Source organism: Onychomys torridus, chromosome 7 (assembly GCF_903995425.1).
Source record: "Onychomys torridus chromosome 7, mOncTor1.1, whole genome shotgun sequence".
Classification (NCBI taxonomy): Eukaryota; Metazoa; Chordata; class Mammalia; order Rodentia; family Cricetidae; genus Onychomys; species Onychomys torridus.
The window spans coordinates 47,150,741-47,166,589 of NC_050449.1; the positions used below are offsets into that span (position 1 = coordinate 47,150,741).

Here is a 15,849-nt window from a genome sequence, read left to right on the forward strand (position 1 = left end):
ATTAAGGTATAGTTAGTTACCGGGCAAAGGTTTTAAATTAGAAAACATGCAATATATAAAAATAAGTACAGGACATACTAAGCTTAAACAACCAGCACAAAACAACTATAAAGATGACAGCTGGTTAGCTACAACTAAACACAAAGTTAGAAGATAATCTAATGAGAGGGTTCTTTCAAACAGAAAACAAGTAATTAATTCTCAGGAAAATAAAGTACAAAGAAACACAGGAAAAAAGGTACTTAAGATAAAACTAGGAAAAGTTAAAAAAGGAAGGACTGAGGAGGTAATATTTGAAAACAGAGTTATAGCTTAAGACCACATAAAAAGATGAAAAGTTGGGATTGGGGATTTAGCTCAGTGGTATAGCGCTTGCCTAACAAGCACAAGGCCCTGGGTTTGATCCTCAGCTCCAAAAAAATAAAAAACAAATAAGTAAATAAATAAATTTTTTTTTTTTTTTTAAAAGATGAAAGTTGGAGCATGTGAAGGGGCTGGTCCTGCAGACCCAAAGCTGCAGAACCTCTACCACACAGGGCAACAACAGGATATCCAAGAGGAGCCCCAGTGAGGGCCCAGCATCGATAGTGTAGCAGAGACCAGAGGCCTTGGCCAGACCAATGACTCCATATATGGATAAAAGTTTGTGTGACTATGTCACACTACAGCTCCCATACAAGAAATCTCATATGAGATTTCTCCTTTTCGTTTTTTTCTCTTACATTTTTATTTTCTTTTATTTTGTAGGGGAGGTGCAAGGACAGAGGGTGGATATGAAGGAAGGGGAAATAAGTGGAATCCAGGTGCATGATGTTAAAGACACAAAGAATAAAAAGAAAGTTTAATTAAAAAAATAAAATGAAAGTATAGGAAAAGCCTACAAAGAGAGAGAGCTGAAGCTAAAATTTATGAAAGAAAATGTCTCATTAAAAATAAGTAAGTAAACAGTCCTAGCCGGCTGGTGGTAGTACAGGCAGGCCTTTGATCCCAACACTTGGGAGGCAAAGGCAGGAGGATCTCTGTGAGCCAGCCTGGTCTACAGGGTGAGTTCTAGGATAGCCAGAGTTGTTACACAGAAAAACGGTCTGGAAAAACCAACAAAGTTCCTGATGGCCCCAAAGACCTACGTGTGAAAGAGAAAGCCTGTGTAAACTATCATGAAGTGCCTTCTTTCTGAAGAAATTTAGGAAAACAATGGGGTAAGAGACATACCTTTCTAACAATACTATCTTCCATATTTGACTTTTTATTGCTTTGTTTGCCCAATAAAGTAACCTCTAGTTGACAAAAAGGTTTTGGTAAAATATCACACTGTGTGAAGAACTTTCGCCATTCAACAATGTATGCCTTTAGCAAAGCTGTGTCATCTTGATGGCTCAGGACACGCTGAAAAACAAAATTGTAACAATTTGAAATAGACTTAAATAAAAATGCCTTGAAAATAATAAAGTAAAGCAATAATTTTAAAATGAGTTATTGTACAAATCCTTTAAGAGAAACTAAACACATGTCCTAAATCTTCTGTACATACATGTTCACAGCCATATTATCCAAAACAATCAAAAAGTAGTAAATCTAATCTGGGCAGTGGTGGCCCACGCTTTTAGTCAATCCCAGAACTGGGGAGGCAGAAGAGGCAGACCTGAATTCATGGCAGCCTGGTCTACAATGTAAGTTCCAAGATGGCAAGGACTAGCTACACAGAGAAACCTTGTCTCAAAAACTAAAAACAAATTAACAACAACAAACTAAATGTTAGGGCCTATTCCTGCTGAAGGATACAGGTACACAATAGATTAGTACTCAGTCAGAATGGAGCACACTGGTGAAGACCAGTTATAAATGATCACAATTTATTTCATGCCAAGACAGACAAATTCAAAGGTAGAAAATTCATGGTTTCCTGGCAAACAAGGTTTGAGAAGAGAGGTAATAAGGAGTGACTGCTAGCAGTACTGTGTTTCTTCAAAGGATGATAAAATACTCTAGAATTAGTGGCTGATGCTCTATGAATAAACTAAACCTCTCTGCAATATACACTTGAAATGAGGTGTTTTGTTTCTTGTTTCTTCCTCCTTCTTTTTTAAGGCAGGGTCCCATTATGTATCCTTGGGCTGGCCTGAAGTCACTCTGTGGTACAGGCCGACTTCCCACACTAAGGTCAGCCTTGCCCCTGCCTCCTGAGTGCTGGGATTAAAGGTATGTGCTACCACTTCCAGTTAAGACATCGAATCTTGTGACATGCAAATTTTTCTCTTAGAAGGGGCTACAAATGGTGCTGAGGTCATACCTAGAGCCTAAGCACAGCAAGGGCAGGTAGATCTCTTGAGAGTTCATGGTCAACCTAATCTATATAATGTATACCAGATAGCAGGGCTATTAAGAGACTGTCTCAAAAAAACAAAACTAGTTCTCTCACTGGCCTGGAACTTGCTAAGTAGGCTAGACTGCCTGGCCAGAGTCCCAGGGATCTACTTGTCTCCACTTCTCCAATGCTGAGATGACAAATCAATGCCACTATGATCAGCTTACTAATATTGCTGTATTTGTTTGTGTGTAGGGAATGGGTACATACTACAGCATACATGTGTAGTTGTATGTGTCTGTGTACATGAATGCTGGTGTCCATATAGTTGGAAACACTGGATCACCTAGAGTTAGAGTTACGGCAGTTATGAGTGTTCAATGTGGGTACTGGGCACCAAACCTGCCCTCTGCAAAAGCAATATATGTCCTGAAGCACCGAGCCATCTCTCTAGCACTAGATACAGTGTTTGTTTGTTTGTTTGTTTGTTTTCTTTCTTCTTTTACTCAAAGACAGGGTTTCTCTGTGTAACAGTCTTGGCTATCCCGGAACTCACTTTGTAGACCAGGCTGGTCTTGAACTCACTGAGATCCATCTACCTCTGCCTCTCAAGTGCTGGGATTAACAGCGTAGACCACTACCACCTGACCAGATATATAGTTTTTAAAAGCAACCCAAGGGGCTAGGCACAGTAGCATACGCCTTTAATCCTAGCATTAAGGAGCCTGAAGCCAGCCTGGTCTACAGAGTGAGTTTGAGAATAGCCAGAGCTACAGTGAGACCCTGTCTCAAAACAACCAACCAACCACAACAAACAAAGAAGCCTAAGGATGGGGGTGTGGCTCACTGATGAGTAAGCATCTAAGTCCCTGGAATTGATGCCAAACACCAATAAGTAAAAAAAAAAAAAATGTAAAATAAGGATGGAAACACGCACTACTTACTGCCTGTGCTTGCTTAATAAACTCAAGAATATCTTCTTTTAAAGCCTGATGAATTTTTGATGAGCCTTTCTCATCCCAGAGACAGACTGCATGTACATCCCTGTAAAATTAAAGCAGGTGGGCAAACATCAGTAATGAGACAGCAACAGAGACAAAGCATTCATTTTAAGTTCTACATTGGTACAGTTCTACAGTTCCCATGGAAAAATAACAGTGCTAAACCCATTCACAAGGACCAAGTACTCATTGTAAGCTATCTCAAACAGGTAACTGTTTCTATTATTTCCATTGTTTACTGTTTGCTTTTTTTTTTTTTTTCCTCCTCCCTAGACAGGGTTTCTCTGGGTAGTCCTGGCTGTCTTGGAACTCAGAGAGACCCACCAGCCTCTGCCTCCTTCCTTCTCAGAGTGCTGAGATTAAAGGTGGGTGTGTGCCACCACCACCTAGTTGCTTTCCTTAATTCTCTATTTATTAGATAAAAATTCATTACAAAAGTATGTCTCTGGGGGCTGGAGGGATGGCTCAGAGGTTAAGAGAACTGGCTGTTCTTCCAAAGGACCTGAGTTCAATTCCCAGCAACCACATGGTGTGGCTCACAGCCATCTATAGTGAAATCTGGTGCCCTCTTCTGGCCTGCAGGCATACATACAGGAGGAACACTGTATACAGAATAAATCTTTAAAATTAAAAAAAAAGTATGTCTCTGTCTCCTAATCTCTATTCCCAAAGTTAATTGCTATTAATTTTGAGGGTGGTACATGCCTATAGTCCCAGGACTGGGAGGCAGAGAGGACCAAACCAAGAAAGCTTGCCCAGCCAGCCAATTTAGCTGAATTGGTAAGCTCCAGGTTTAATAAGTAAAGACTTTATTACTTATTCTCTTCTACCTTCTGTTATAATCTTTGATATAAAAAGCCAACAGAGGAAGGCAAGGCATGCAAAGTCAATCTTTGGCCTCGGCAGACACATACACGTGGGATACATGCCCACATGTATTAACTCACACCCACACACCATTTCTGTGGCTCAAGCTCAGGTTCTCATGCTTGAACAGGAAGCACTGGATAACTGAGTCCGCTCCCTAGTCACTGACTATATTTGGTTTCTCCCTGTTCTACTACTACTTGGTAATTGATCTGGTATGCTTAAGAATGTACTAATACTTGATGTTTTGGTTTTTTGTTTGGTTTTGAGACAGGTTTTCTCTGTGTAGCTCTGGGTGTCCTGGAACTTGTTCTATAGACATGGCTGGCCTCAAATTCTCCAGAGTGCTGGGGTTAAATGCATGCACCACCATCACCCAACAATATTTTATGTTTCTTGTAACTTAGTTTCTTTTCCTGTTGCAACATAAACCTATTCAGAAGTTTTGAAATTTGGAGATTTGATCCTGACTGACTCATAAACACACCATGTCCTTTCTAGTTAAGTTGCAAAGCTATCTTTTCTATTAAAAAAAAAAAAAATGCTTCTGCTCTTCTCAGTTCTGAATGAATACAAAAACTGAAGTTCATTACTGAATAGGGTTCACTGATTTTATATGGGAAAAATAAATACAGCACCTGGAAGACACAAGTTCAAGAGAAAGATCATCACGGCCTACTTTTTATAGTTACTGCTGAATGCTTCCCCTTAAAGGAAAATGGCCAGAGCTGATTTTCTCAACTGCTGTGGTGCTTTCGATTCAGACTGCAAGCACACAATGACACCGCAGGCCCTGACTGTGAGAGAGTGGGGATAAGCCCCGTTTCTTTCTGCACTTGCATGCAGAACACTTGCAGACAGATTTCCACCTTAGTGGTGACAGGTAAGCAACAGACAGGGACAGCACAGGAACCTGATGTCACTGCCTGCGCTTAATTAGTTGGCTGAACTAACTGGGAAGCCCAAGGTGAGTGGTTCCACAGCACTGATAGGCTTTGCTTGCTATAGCCTAACAATTTAAAAATCTTTGTTTACAGTGGTAAAATGTGTCCTCTGGAATTAAATAGGCTTGTGTACATGCCCTACCTAACCAAAGACACTAACTACCTGGAAGCCTTTCAGGTTTGCTTCAACTGAGACTGAATTAAGGCTTCAGGCTCCTACCTTTCCATCCAGCACTGGGATTAAACCAGGGTCTGGATCATGTTAAGCAAGTACGTACCACTGAGGTACATCTATAGACAAAAAGTTAGTTTTCTTTTCTTTTCTTTTTGTTTTTTGAGACAGGGTTTCTCTGTGTAGTTTTGGTGTCTGTCCTGGATCTTGCTCTGTAGACCAGGCTGGCCTCGAACTCGAAGAGATTTGCCTAATCTCTGCTGGGATTAAAGGCATGTACCACAGCTTCCCAGCTCAAAAGTTAGTTTTTTAAAAAGAAATGTGAGGGTGAGGGCACTGGAGAAATGGTTCAGTGGTTAGGAATACCTGTTACTCTCCCAGGACTTGGCTTCAGTTCTTATCACCCACATAGAAGCTTACAGTTCAAGGGGATCTGACATACTCTCCTGGCTTCTTTCTGCAGGCACCAGATAGGTATACAACATACCTGCATATATACAGGCAAAACACTGACCCATATTAAATAAATCTAAAAAGTTCACAGAGAAAGTGAAGAAGAAAGCCATCTAGTTTTCTAAGGGAAACTTTGTGATTAATGGGGTTGTTTTAACTTGCTGCACTGCCTCACGGAGACTACTACTCAATAATTGTGCTCTGAAGACATCTGGCCAAAGGCTGAGCAGTAACAAATCAGGCCTGAGACTAAATTCCTTAGAAAAATATCTTTTTAGATTAGCCTTTATCTGGTATCTGAGAACACCTAAATAAAACTTCATGCCAGTGCAGTGGCACACACCTTTAATCCCAGCACTTGGGAGGCAGAGGCAGAGGATCTCTGTGAGTTCAAGGTCAGCCTGGTCTACAGAGGGAGTTCCAGGTCAGGCTCCAAAACTACAGAGGAAACAAACAAAACAAACTTCCCGGAAATGATAACACTGGTTCAGTGTACCTAAACTGTTGATATGAATATGATTTATATTGAATACTTACTCTTCCTAGGAGTTCAGAATTTGAATTATCATTGATTCTTGGTAACATATCACATGCTGCCAATCTTGCTGCTGAAGAAATTAGACGTCCCAGGACTGGAGAGATGGCTCAGCAATAAAGAGCACTTGATGCTCTAGCAGAGGCCCTGAGGTCAGTTTCTAGCACTCACTATGATGGCTTACTAACTCCATATCCAAGGGACCTAGCACCCTCTTGTGATCTCCACCAGTACCAAGTACAAATGTGGGACACACATACATGCAGCAAAGTACTCACACATAAAAATAATTTTCATGTCCCATGTGAATTCTCTGGAAAAGGAGTCTTGGAAATGTGTGCTTAATCTCCTCCTTAAATCTCCCAACTACATACCACGTGCCTTTCCCTGTTAGGTCAGGCTTGTGAGTGCATAGCAGATCAGGAAACCTGGAGAATGTCTTGGGAATCCCCAACACAACCAGTAGTAATACACAGGTAAAAGCAGATCACTTAGCTCATACTATCACTTAGCTCATACTATCTGAGTACAGAAAGACACCAAAATCTGTACTGTTAGCAAACAGAATTACTAGATTACTTACGAAAACAGATCAAACCACTGCTGTTTTGTTACAGATTCCTGGCGTAAAAGCTTCAAAACAATTGGACGCATAAAATCCCACTTGTCTTCAAACTGGAGAGAACCTTTATTCTTTAAAATAAAAGAGATAAGAGATAGTTTAATTTTAAAACAATTAAAATATCTCACATTTAAAAATATGTAAAATCTTTTATGAGATACCAAGAAAAACAGGTATCAAATTTAAAGACAGTTTTCCAGACCAGATTTTTTTTCTTTCATTAAATTTTTTATTTTACATACCAACCAGTTTCCTCTCCTCTCTTCCAGTTCCCTCCCTTCCCCTCCCATCTACCTTTTCCCCATCCACTCCTCCATTCAGAAAGGGGCAGGCCTCCTATGGGAGTCAACAAAGCATGGCATATCAAGTTGAGGCAGGACCAAGCTCCTCCCTGTGTATCAAGGCTAGGTGAGGTATCTCAGCATGGGGACTAAGTTCCCAAAAGCCAGCTCATGTGCAAGGGACAGGTCTTGATCCCACTGCTAGGTGCCCCACAAACAAACCAAGCTACACAGCTGTCATTCACAAGTAGAGGCCTAGACCAGACCAGAGTTCGTATAGGCTTAATCTTACAGCAGAGAATCCAGGAAAGGTAAGTATAAACAAACATCTGGGTGGAATTATAGGCCCACTCACTGTGCATTAGGCCCTCACCTCAATCCAAGAGTGGGGGAGGAAAGAGACCGCAATACTAAGACTGACTTCACAAAAGTGTACAGTGAAGAATTTGCTCTAAAGAGTCTGGCCTTTCCTCTTGGCTCCTTCTAGCAGATAACCCCTGAACAAATGGAATGTGTACCTAGTATGACCCTGAGAACCTTAGGTCCTGTGTATGGGACAAGCTCACCAATGTGCTTTTGGTAGGGGACTTGCCACATCTACATGGTCTTATAAGCAGGGGCTGGCCAAATCTAGACAGATTAACAATGTCATTTAGAGAGGGGCTTTATGTCAATCTAGAGACTCAAAATTCCCATGGAAGCAACCATGGGAACTTTGTGAAGATGTTCCACATAAACTAGCCAGGGGAAAGTCAGATAAGCTCCCTTAGGCATTCATTGTGTATGCTGTCATACACTGACATCAGAAGAGACATGTCTGCAGACTACAGGGAGGACAGCAGAAGCTCTGCTTGGGACCTCCTAGACTCTGTCCTATGCTTCTCTCCCTTTAACTGACCTTATGTGACATAACAAATAGCAGTGATTATAATGGCTTGCAGTAAACCCTGTGTCTTTCTGGGGTTGGAAATGAGCGGCTATATAACAGAGAGCGAACCCTCTAATTTTGCAGCTGGTCTAAACTTCACACAAAGTAAAGCTATCAGACTAGAGATGGTTCAGCAATTAAGAGCACTTGCAGAGACTTGGGTTCAGTTTCCAGTACCTACATGGTGACTCACAATGTCTGACTCTAGTTCCAAGGGATCTGACACCTTCATCAGGCTTCCAGGGACACCATCCATGAACATGGTGCACATACATGTACATAAAATATTCATGCACAGCAGCATTCTTTTAAAAGTAAAAGAAGAAAGGCTGGGTGTGTTAGTACCTGTCACCAATGCCAACAGTTGACAAGCTTTTTCTTGTCACCAACCCTTTTGAGTTCAAGGCCAAAGCCTGGTCTACATAGTGAGTTCCAGGACATCTATGGCTATACAGAGACCCTGTACAAAATAACAAAACAAATCCAAGTATAGCTGTCAATGCTGAGTTCAAATTCCCAGCATCCACATAAAAAGCCAGGCATGGCCATAAGCTAACCAATAATCCCAGTATTGTGGGGTCACTGGGGCTTGCTGTTCACTAGCCGAGCTCCAGGTTCAGCGAAATACCCTGTGCCTCAAGGGAGTAAGGCATAAATAGGACAGAACCTTCAATATCCTACCCTGGCCTCTGCAACCCCACACATGTACATACACACCACACGCAACACACACACACACGCAACACACACACGCAACACGCAACACACACGCAACACGCAACACACACACACACACACACACACACGGGTTCCAGGGTCCTTCATGGATACTGAAATCTTTATCTTTGAGTGCTCAAGTCTCTTAGGTAAAATGACATGGTGCTTTGTGATCTACCACCTTTTTTAAGAGACAGGGTTTCTCTGTGTCCTCTAACTTGCTCTGTAGAACAGACTGGGCTCAAACTCAGAGATCCACCTGCCGCTCTCTGCCTTCCCCAGTGCTGTGATTAAAGGCACACACCACCACTGCCCAAGAACTTTCACTTTTTAAAATTATCCTTATTTATCTTCTTATGTGGGCTCAGGAGTGCCACTGCATGCATTTGGAGGTCAGAGGACAACTGGACCCTAGGTTCACTCCTCCCACCACGTGGGTCACAGAGGACTGAACTCAAGTTACCAGGCTTGACAATAAACGCTTCACTTGCTGACCGACCCATCCTGCCAACCCATACAAATGGTTTTTTTGAGGATATTGATTACTTTAATCTTTTATTGTAGTTTTTTTCTATTTGCTGATTTTCATTTTTGAGGTACAGGGGCTTGAACCTATGGCTTCGCACATGCTAGACAAGTGTTATCACAGGTTCTTTCTATTCATTTTATTTGAAACTAGGCACTTTCTGTATAGCCCTGGCTATCCTGGAACTTTCACTTGCTCTGGCCTCAAACTCAGAGATCCACCAGCCTCTGCCTTTCAGGTGCCAGGATTAAAGGACCCAGGTTCAGTTCTCATGGTGCCTCACAACCTTGGAACTCCAGTTCCAAGGAATCAAATGCCCTCTTCTGACCTTTGTGAGCACTGCACACAGTGCATCTACATACTCGTACACATAAAATAAATACATCAAATAAAAATAAAATTTGAAAAAGATATTTTTTTAAAAAACACCCAGAAAACAGCAATGGCTCAGTTGGTAAGTCCTTGCCTTATAAAAATGAGGAAACATGAGGCCAATCTCCCAGAACCCATGTTTTAATAAAAACAAACAATACACTGATGGTGGAGGTGCTTGTGTAATCCCAGCACTGGTTGGTGAAACAGGGATGGTGTGTACCTGATTGAGGTCCCCTCTCAGCCAGTCTAGGCTAACTGGCAAATTCTAGCCAAGTGAGAGTCAGCGTGTCAAAGACCAAGGCGACACTCCTGGAGACTGACATCTGAAGTTGACCCCTGGCTTCCACCTTCATGTGCGCACATTCACACAAGCAAACACATAGAAAACCCATTCTTCAAAATTCAGCTCCAATGCTCTCTTCATAATATTCATAATTATCCCATCAGGAATTTCCTGAATCTGTAAGGCTTGAAGTAACATTTCAGAAATGTCTGCCTTAGATAAAAACCATCAGTACCACCTTCTCTTTGAGTATGATAAACTCCCATAGAGCATGGGCATTATGATTTTTGTATTCTTCATGGTACCTTGCATGTTGTTGTCTAATAAACAACTATAGTAATGGATAAATTCTAGACACTTAGAAAAGCTTGTGTTGAGAACAGCTACACTTCCTATTTTTGTTTAATTTCTTTTTAGTTTCTTATGAAGAGTCAACTGGGAAGGTCTCAAGTGACTGAGCTACGGACAGTATCTAAGCAAGACACTGACAGGTCAGATAGAGATCAGATCAGTACTAAGATAAAATAGTGAAACAGAACCTGGCGGTGCTCACACACGCCTGTAATCCCAGCACTCAGGAGGCAGAGGCAGGTGGATCTCTGAGTGAGGCTAGAATTCATGATCCTCCTGCTTCAGTGACTTTCACATTGGGAATGACCTGCACCCCAGGCCCAGCTTCAACTGTTTTTGTTCTTCAAAAAGGGAGTTCTGTTTCATTTTCTTATAGGAATAGGCACAGTAGTTCTAGTGTGTTAGTGGATTATATATTAATTGCCATCACTGTTTTTAAGCATTTTACATAATTCATTTGATAATCACAATAGTGCTATGAAACATGGTACTGATAATTTCAATTTTCTGAAAGAAAAAACTTGAGCAGAGGTTGAGAAACTCAAAGTCATATAGCTCTTAAGAGACAGAAATATTCAGATGAGTGTGGTGGCACATCCCTTTAATCCTACCACTTGGGGAGGGATGGCAGAGACAGGCAGATTAGCTGGGCCGTGGTGGCCCTCCGGTGATGGCCCTCGGAGGCAGAGGCAGGCAGATCTCTGAATTCAATGCCACCCTGTTCTCCAGAGCTACTTCAAGGACAGCCAAGGCTACACAGAGAAACCCTGTCTTGAAAAAAACAAGACGGGGTTGGGGATTTAGCTCAGTGGTAGAGCGCTTGCCTAGCAAGCGCAAGGCCCGGGGTTCGATCCTCAGCTCCAAAAAAAGAAAAACCAAGACATAGAAATTCAGGGAACTTAGGTCCTTGTAAAGGACTCCCCAGGGTGGTGATACAGGTCTTCAATCTCAGGACAGAGGCAGAAGGATTTCTGTGAGTTTGAGGCCTGCTGGGTTACACAGGCAAGATAGGGCTAAAGAGACCCAGGTTTTTGTTTTTTGAGGGGGGATTTCATTGTTATTATTCATCCACACAACCTGAAAACAGTGTTTATATTTCTTCAGGTAACCGCTACTCCCATTTCAGTTAGTACGTTCAGGACAGGATTCTTACTAAAAACACAAGCATAGATCAAACTCACCCCAGTCTTCCTAGGTCCTTTCCTAACTTTTTAACAACATCTGCTCCTCCCCACACCCCACCCCCACCCCCATACCTTCCTCCACCCCCACCCCCCAGTACGTTTAGGACAGGATTCTTACTAAAAACACAAACATAGATCAAACTCACCCCGAGTCTTCCTAGGTCCTTTCCTAACTTTTTAAAAACATCTGCTCCACCTACCCCCCATCCACCCCCCATCCCTACCTCCCACCCCACCCCACCCCCCACCCCGCTTCCCCGGACCTCTCTTGGTATTTGAAACTTTTCAATGTCTTCTTTGATAAGAAAAACTTTCCTACAACCTAAAACGACGGTAGCACTTCACCGGATGCCATCTGATGTCCTATAAGGGTAGTCGAGCTTGGGAGACCGTTCCTCAAGGAACAAAAAAAGGGTGGAAATATGAAGTCAGGAATGGGAGCTGGAAGGTGTAACGCGCAGAAAAGGGAGAAAGGGGGTGGAGTGGGAGACACTGCTGTCTGACTCGCGTTTCCTGAAGACGGAGTGAGAACAGAAATTAAGGAACTGGTGGTTGGGGGGGGGGGTCCCCAGTCATTGAAACCTAGTAGGTAGCATTTTGTGGAGGTTTCCCCTTTATGTCTTTGACTCTCGCTTCGGAAGAAACGGACCCGAGAGTCACAATGGCTGGGTCGATGAGGGCCCAGCGACCCTGCACTCACTCGCAGCCTGGGTTGGTTCCTTGAAAGCATCGCTCCCGGCCAGTCACTCTTGTCAGCGGGAGGACCCACGGGAGCCTCCGGACCCCGAAGCCAGGGCCCGGGGTCGGGGTGCTCGGGGTCAGTCGGCCCGGCTCACCTTCCGGTGGACAACCCTGAACCACTCTCACACCTCGCCGCTCACTCCGAGCCCGGCCCTGCCCCAGGAACTAAACGCGTCGGTCGCGAGCAGAAGCCCGGCGGGAGGCAGGGGGCTTACCTTTAACAGATTAGACGTCGCCATGTTCCTTCAACTTGGACTCTCGCGAGACGAGGCGAGACTTGGCGGCGCTCGGGGCCAGGCCTCCTCGGGAGGCCGGAGTTCCCAGCAGGGCCCCGCGGGCCGCGGCGGAGATGCCGGCGGGGAGACGCCGAGGCTGCGAGCCGTCAGCGCTGAGCTCGGTCCGGGCACCCGTGCTTCCTCAGGCTTTGCCTCTACATAGTAGTCGCCGGGGCCTGCCCACGCGAGAGAGTGCGTGCCGAGGCTCAAGGAGACGCGAGCGACGAAGGGTGGGAAGGGGCCCGGAGCCGACCTGCCCGGGAAGAGGTAGCATCGACCTCCCGGGGCCTCCCACGCTCGTCTCCGGGTGAGCCTCTGGGGTTGCACTTGCGGCGGCCACCGGCAACGACTTTTAAGTCGGCTTAGGCCTGGCACCTCGGGTTCCGTGGTGGCATCACGTGACGCTGCGGGCGGGGGCGTGCTTGGGAGCAACCGGGGAGCCTACCAGCCGCTGGGCCCCGAGGCCCGGCCGAGGGTAGGAGGGCGCCCTCTATTGGCTGCAGCCGGCGCCGCCGGTCCCCCCCAATCCCCCAAGCGCCCCAGATCCGTGGATTGCCATTCAGAGCTCTGGGTTAGATTAGCCTAGAAGGCTATTTACTGCTGTTCCAACGTGAAGACTGACCGGGAAAATACTTGTTTAGTGAATGAGTGTACCAACGTGTTAACTGTCATCATTTTGCTCAAAAATGCCCGACTTGTTCAAGAATCGGTGGTTATTAATCTTGGTTTTCCTTCAAACGTATCCTAGACCTAGAGCATCCTATACCATTTTCTCCAAATTGTGTCGCTTTGAATCATGAATCTCTGAACAAGAGAAGAGAATATAATTTATGTAGGGATCTCACAGGTTGGCTATTACATTGTGCAAGTTCCTAACAGTATTCTGTTGGGGTTTTTTTTGGGGGGGGGGTTGTTTTGGGGGCGAGTTTTTTGTTAGTTTTTTTTTTTTAATTACAAAAATTAGAACAATTGTTTTAGTTTTTCGAGATAGGGTTTCTCTGTGTAACCCTGGCTGTCTTGGAACCCCCTTTGTAGACCAGGCTGGCCTTGAACTCAGAGATACACCTGCCTCTGCCACCTGAATACTGTGATTGTGTGTGTGTGTGTGTGTGAGAGAGAGAGAGACAGAGAGAGAGAGAGAGAGGGAGAGAAAGTGCTTGCCTAGCATTTGTGAGGCTCTAAGTTTGATACCCAGTACCAAATAAAGAAAATATCAACTTCATTTGTAAAAATGTAACATCTGGAATACCTTAAAAAGGAAGTTCTCAGTGGTGGTGGCACAGGCCTTTAATTACAGTATCTCTGTGAGTTTGAGGCCAGCCCTGGTCTACAAAGAGAGTTCTACAAAGAGAGTTACAGGACATCTAGAGTTACACAAAGAAACCCTGTCTTGGAAATACAAAACAAAACAAAAACAAAAAGAAAGTTCTCTGCTCTCTTCCGTCCTACCTCATAAGATATCCATTGTTAGAAGTATGTTTTGATTTTCTCATTTGTTTCCTCTGTATGCATTACAGTATATATTAAAAAGTTTCTCAAATATTGTTGATTCATTGTATACTGTATTAATTGTAGATTAAAATAACCTGGGGTGCTTTTTAGAAAAGCGGACTTTCAGGTTCCACCTTAACTCTAAAGGTGTTTATTTCATAGATTATGATACCTTAAATCTGCTTTTGCCCCAGGCATTCCAGATAGCTTTGTTTGTTTGTTTAAGAGGTCTTTCTGTGTAGACTTGGATGGCCAGGAATTCTGTGTAGACCAGGCTGACCTAAAAGACTCAGAGCACCACCTGCCTCTGCCTCCGGAGTGAGTGCTGGGATTACAGGTGTATGCCTCCAATGGTGAAGAATTCCTTGTATCTGTTTTGGGCTAGGTGTGGTGGAGCAAGCCTTTAATCCCAGCATTCTAGTGAGTTCTGGTCACCAGAACTATAAAGTGAGACCCTGTCATAAGAAAATGGTGCCAGCCAGGTATTCATGGCACATGCCTTTAATTCCAGCACTGGGGAGGCAGAAGCAGGTAGACGTTTGTGAGTTTGAGGCCAGCCTGGTCTACAGAGCTAGTTCCAAAGACAACTAGAGCTGTTACACAGAGAAACCCTGTCTCAGAAGAAAAAAAGAAAAAGAAAAAGAAACTGGTGCTTGAGATGGGATAAGAGCTCCACTTCTCTTAGACACTGAGTGGCTTACGTAACCACAGTAAGTCTTAGTTTCCTCATTTGTGAAATTAGGATAAAAGCATCTACAATCATAGAGCTATTGCAAAGATTAAATATACAGGCTGGAGAGATGGCCCAGAGGTTAAGAGTGCTGGCTGCTCTTTCAGAGGACCTGGGTTCAATTTCCAGCAGCTAAAGGGGACCCACAAGTGGTTTCTGTTTGACCTCTATAGGCACCAGGCATGCACATGGCACACAAATATACATGCAAGAAAAAAAATCCACACAAAATTTTAGAAAATTTAAACATTAAATATGATAATGATATAAAACAATGTATGATTTATTATACATATAGGCATTCAGTGTAATAAGAGTTAAAGAGTATAATGCTTACTCTATGTAAGATATGATTTTGTACATTTTAATAGATTAATACATCAAATGCTAGAATTGATTACTTCTTGCAGAGACCTTAAATATTAATTAAACTTAACATGTGAGAAGAGCTGTAAGGAAAACAAAAAAGCAGACGACGCAGAAATAGAAGGGAGGTCAGACGGGACTAACTAGCCACAGGCCGGCCAGGGTCCTCAAGGCCCTGGCTAGGAGGAAAGATAGCCATGGGTCTGCTCTGTAGCTGGAGTTTTCTCCAGTCCTGCCTGGCCCATGGTCAGGACAAATCTCTCTCACCCACCAGTCCTGCAGCCACTCAGACCCAACTGAATAAACACATACTTATATTGCTTACAAAATGTATAGCCATGACAGGCTTCTTGTTATCTAGTTCTTCTATCTTAACCCATTTCTATTCATCTATACTTTGCCATGTGGCTTGTGGCTTACCGGTACTTTATGCTCCTTATCATGGCGGCTGGCAGCATCTCCCTGCCTCAGCCTTCCTGTTCCCAGAATTCTCTTCTCTCCTTGTCCCGCCTATACTTCCTGCCTGGCTACTGGCCAATCAGTGTTTTATTTACTAGCCAATCAGAGCAACACATTTGACATACAGCACATCCCACAGCACCGCCCGGTGCCTATTATGATAAGCAAGTGTGTGGTGGGGAAATGGGAGAGAAAGAGGAGTGGAATGGTCCACACTGTGGAAAGAGGCAGAAGTGAAGGCAG

The 15,849-nt window shown here is 43.7% G+C and overlaps 1 protein-coding gene across 1 annotated transcript in view; it reads right to left on the reverse strand.

Annotated features, from left to right (window-relative positions):
• Cul5 (cullin 5) overlaps window positions 1-12,980 on the reverse strand; it is a 45,016-nt gene extending 32,036 nt beyond the window's left edge. Inside the window, exons 1-4 of the mRNA XM_036192906.1 lie at window positions 12,501-12,980; window positions 6,861-6,970; window positions 3,250-3,349; window positions 1,213-1,386 (exon numbers count right to left, since the gene is read on the reverse strand). Coding sequence (XP_036048799.1) covers window positions 1,213-1,386; window positions 3,250-3,349; window positions 6,861-6,970; window positions 12,501-12,524 — 408 coding nt within the window. The 5' untranslated portion in view covers window positions 12,525-12,980. The remainder of the gene's footprint in view (window positions 1-1,212; window positions 1,387-3,249; window positions 3,350-6,860; window positions 6,971-12,500) is intronic.
• Window positions 12,981-15,849: the final 2,869 nt, after the last annotated feature.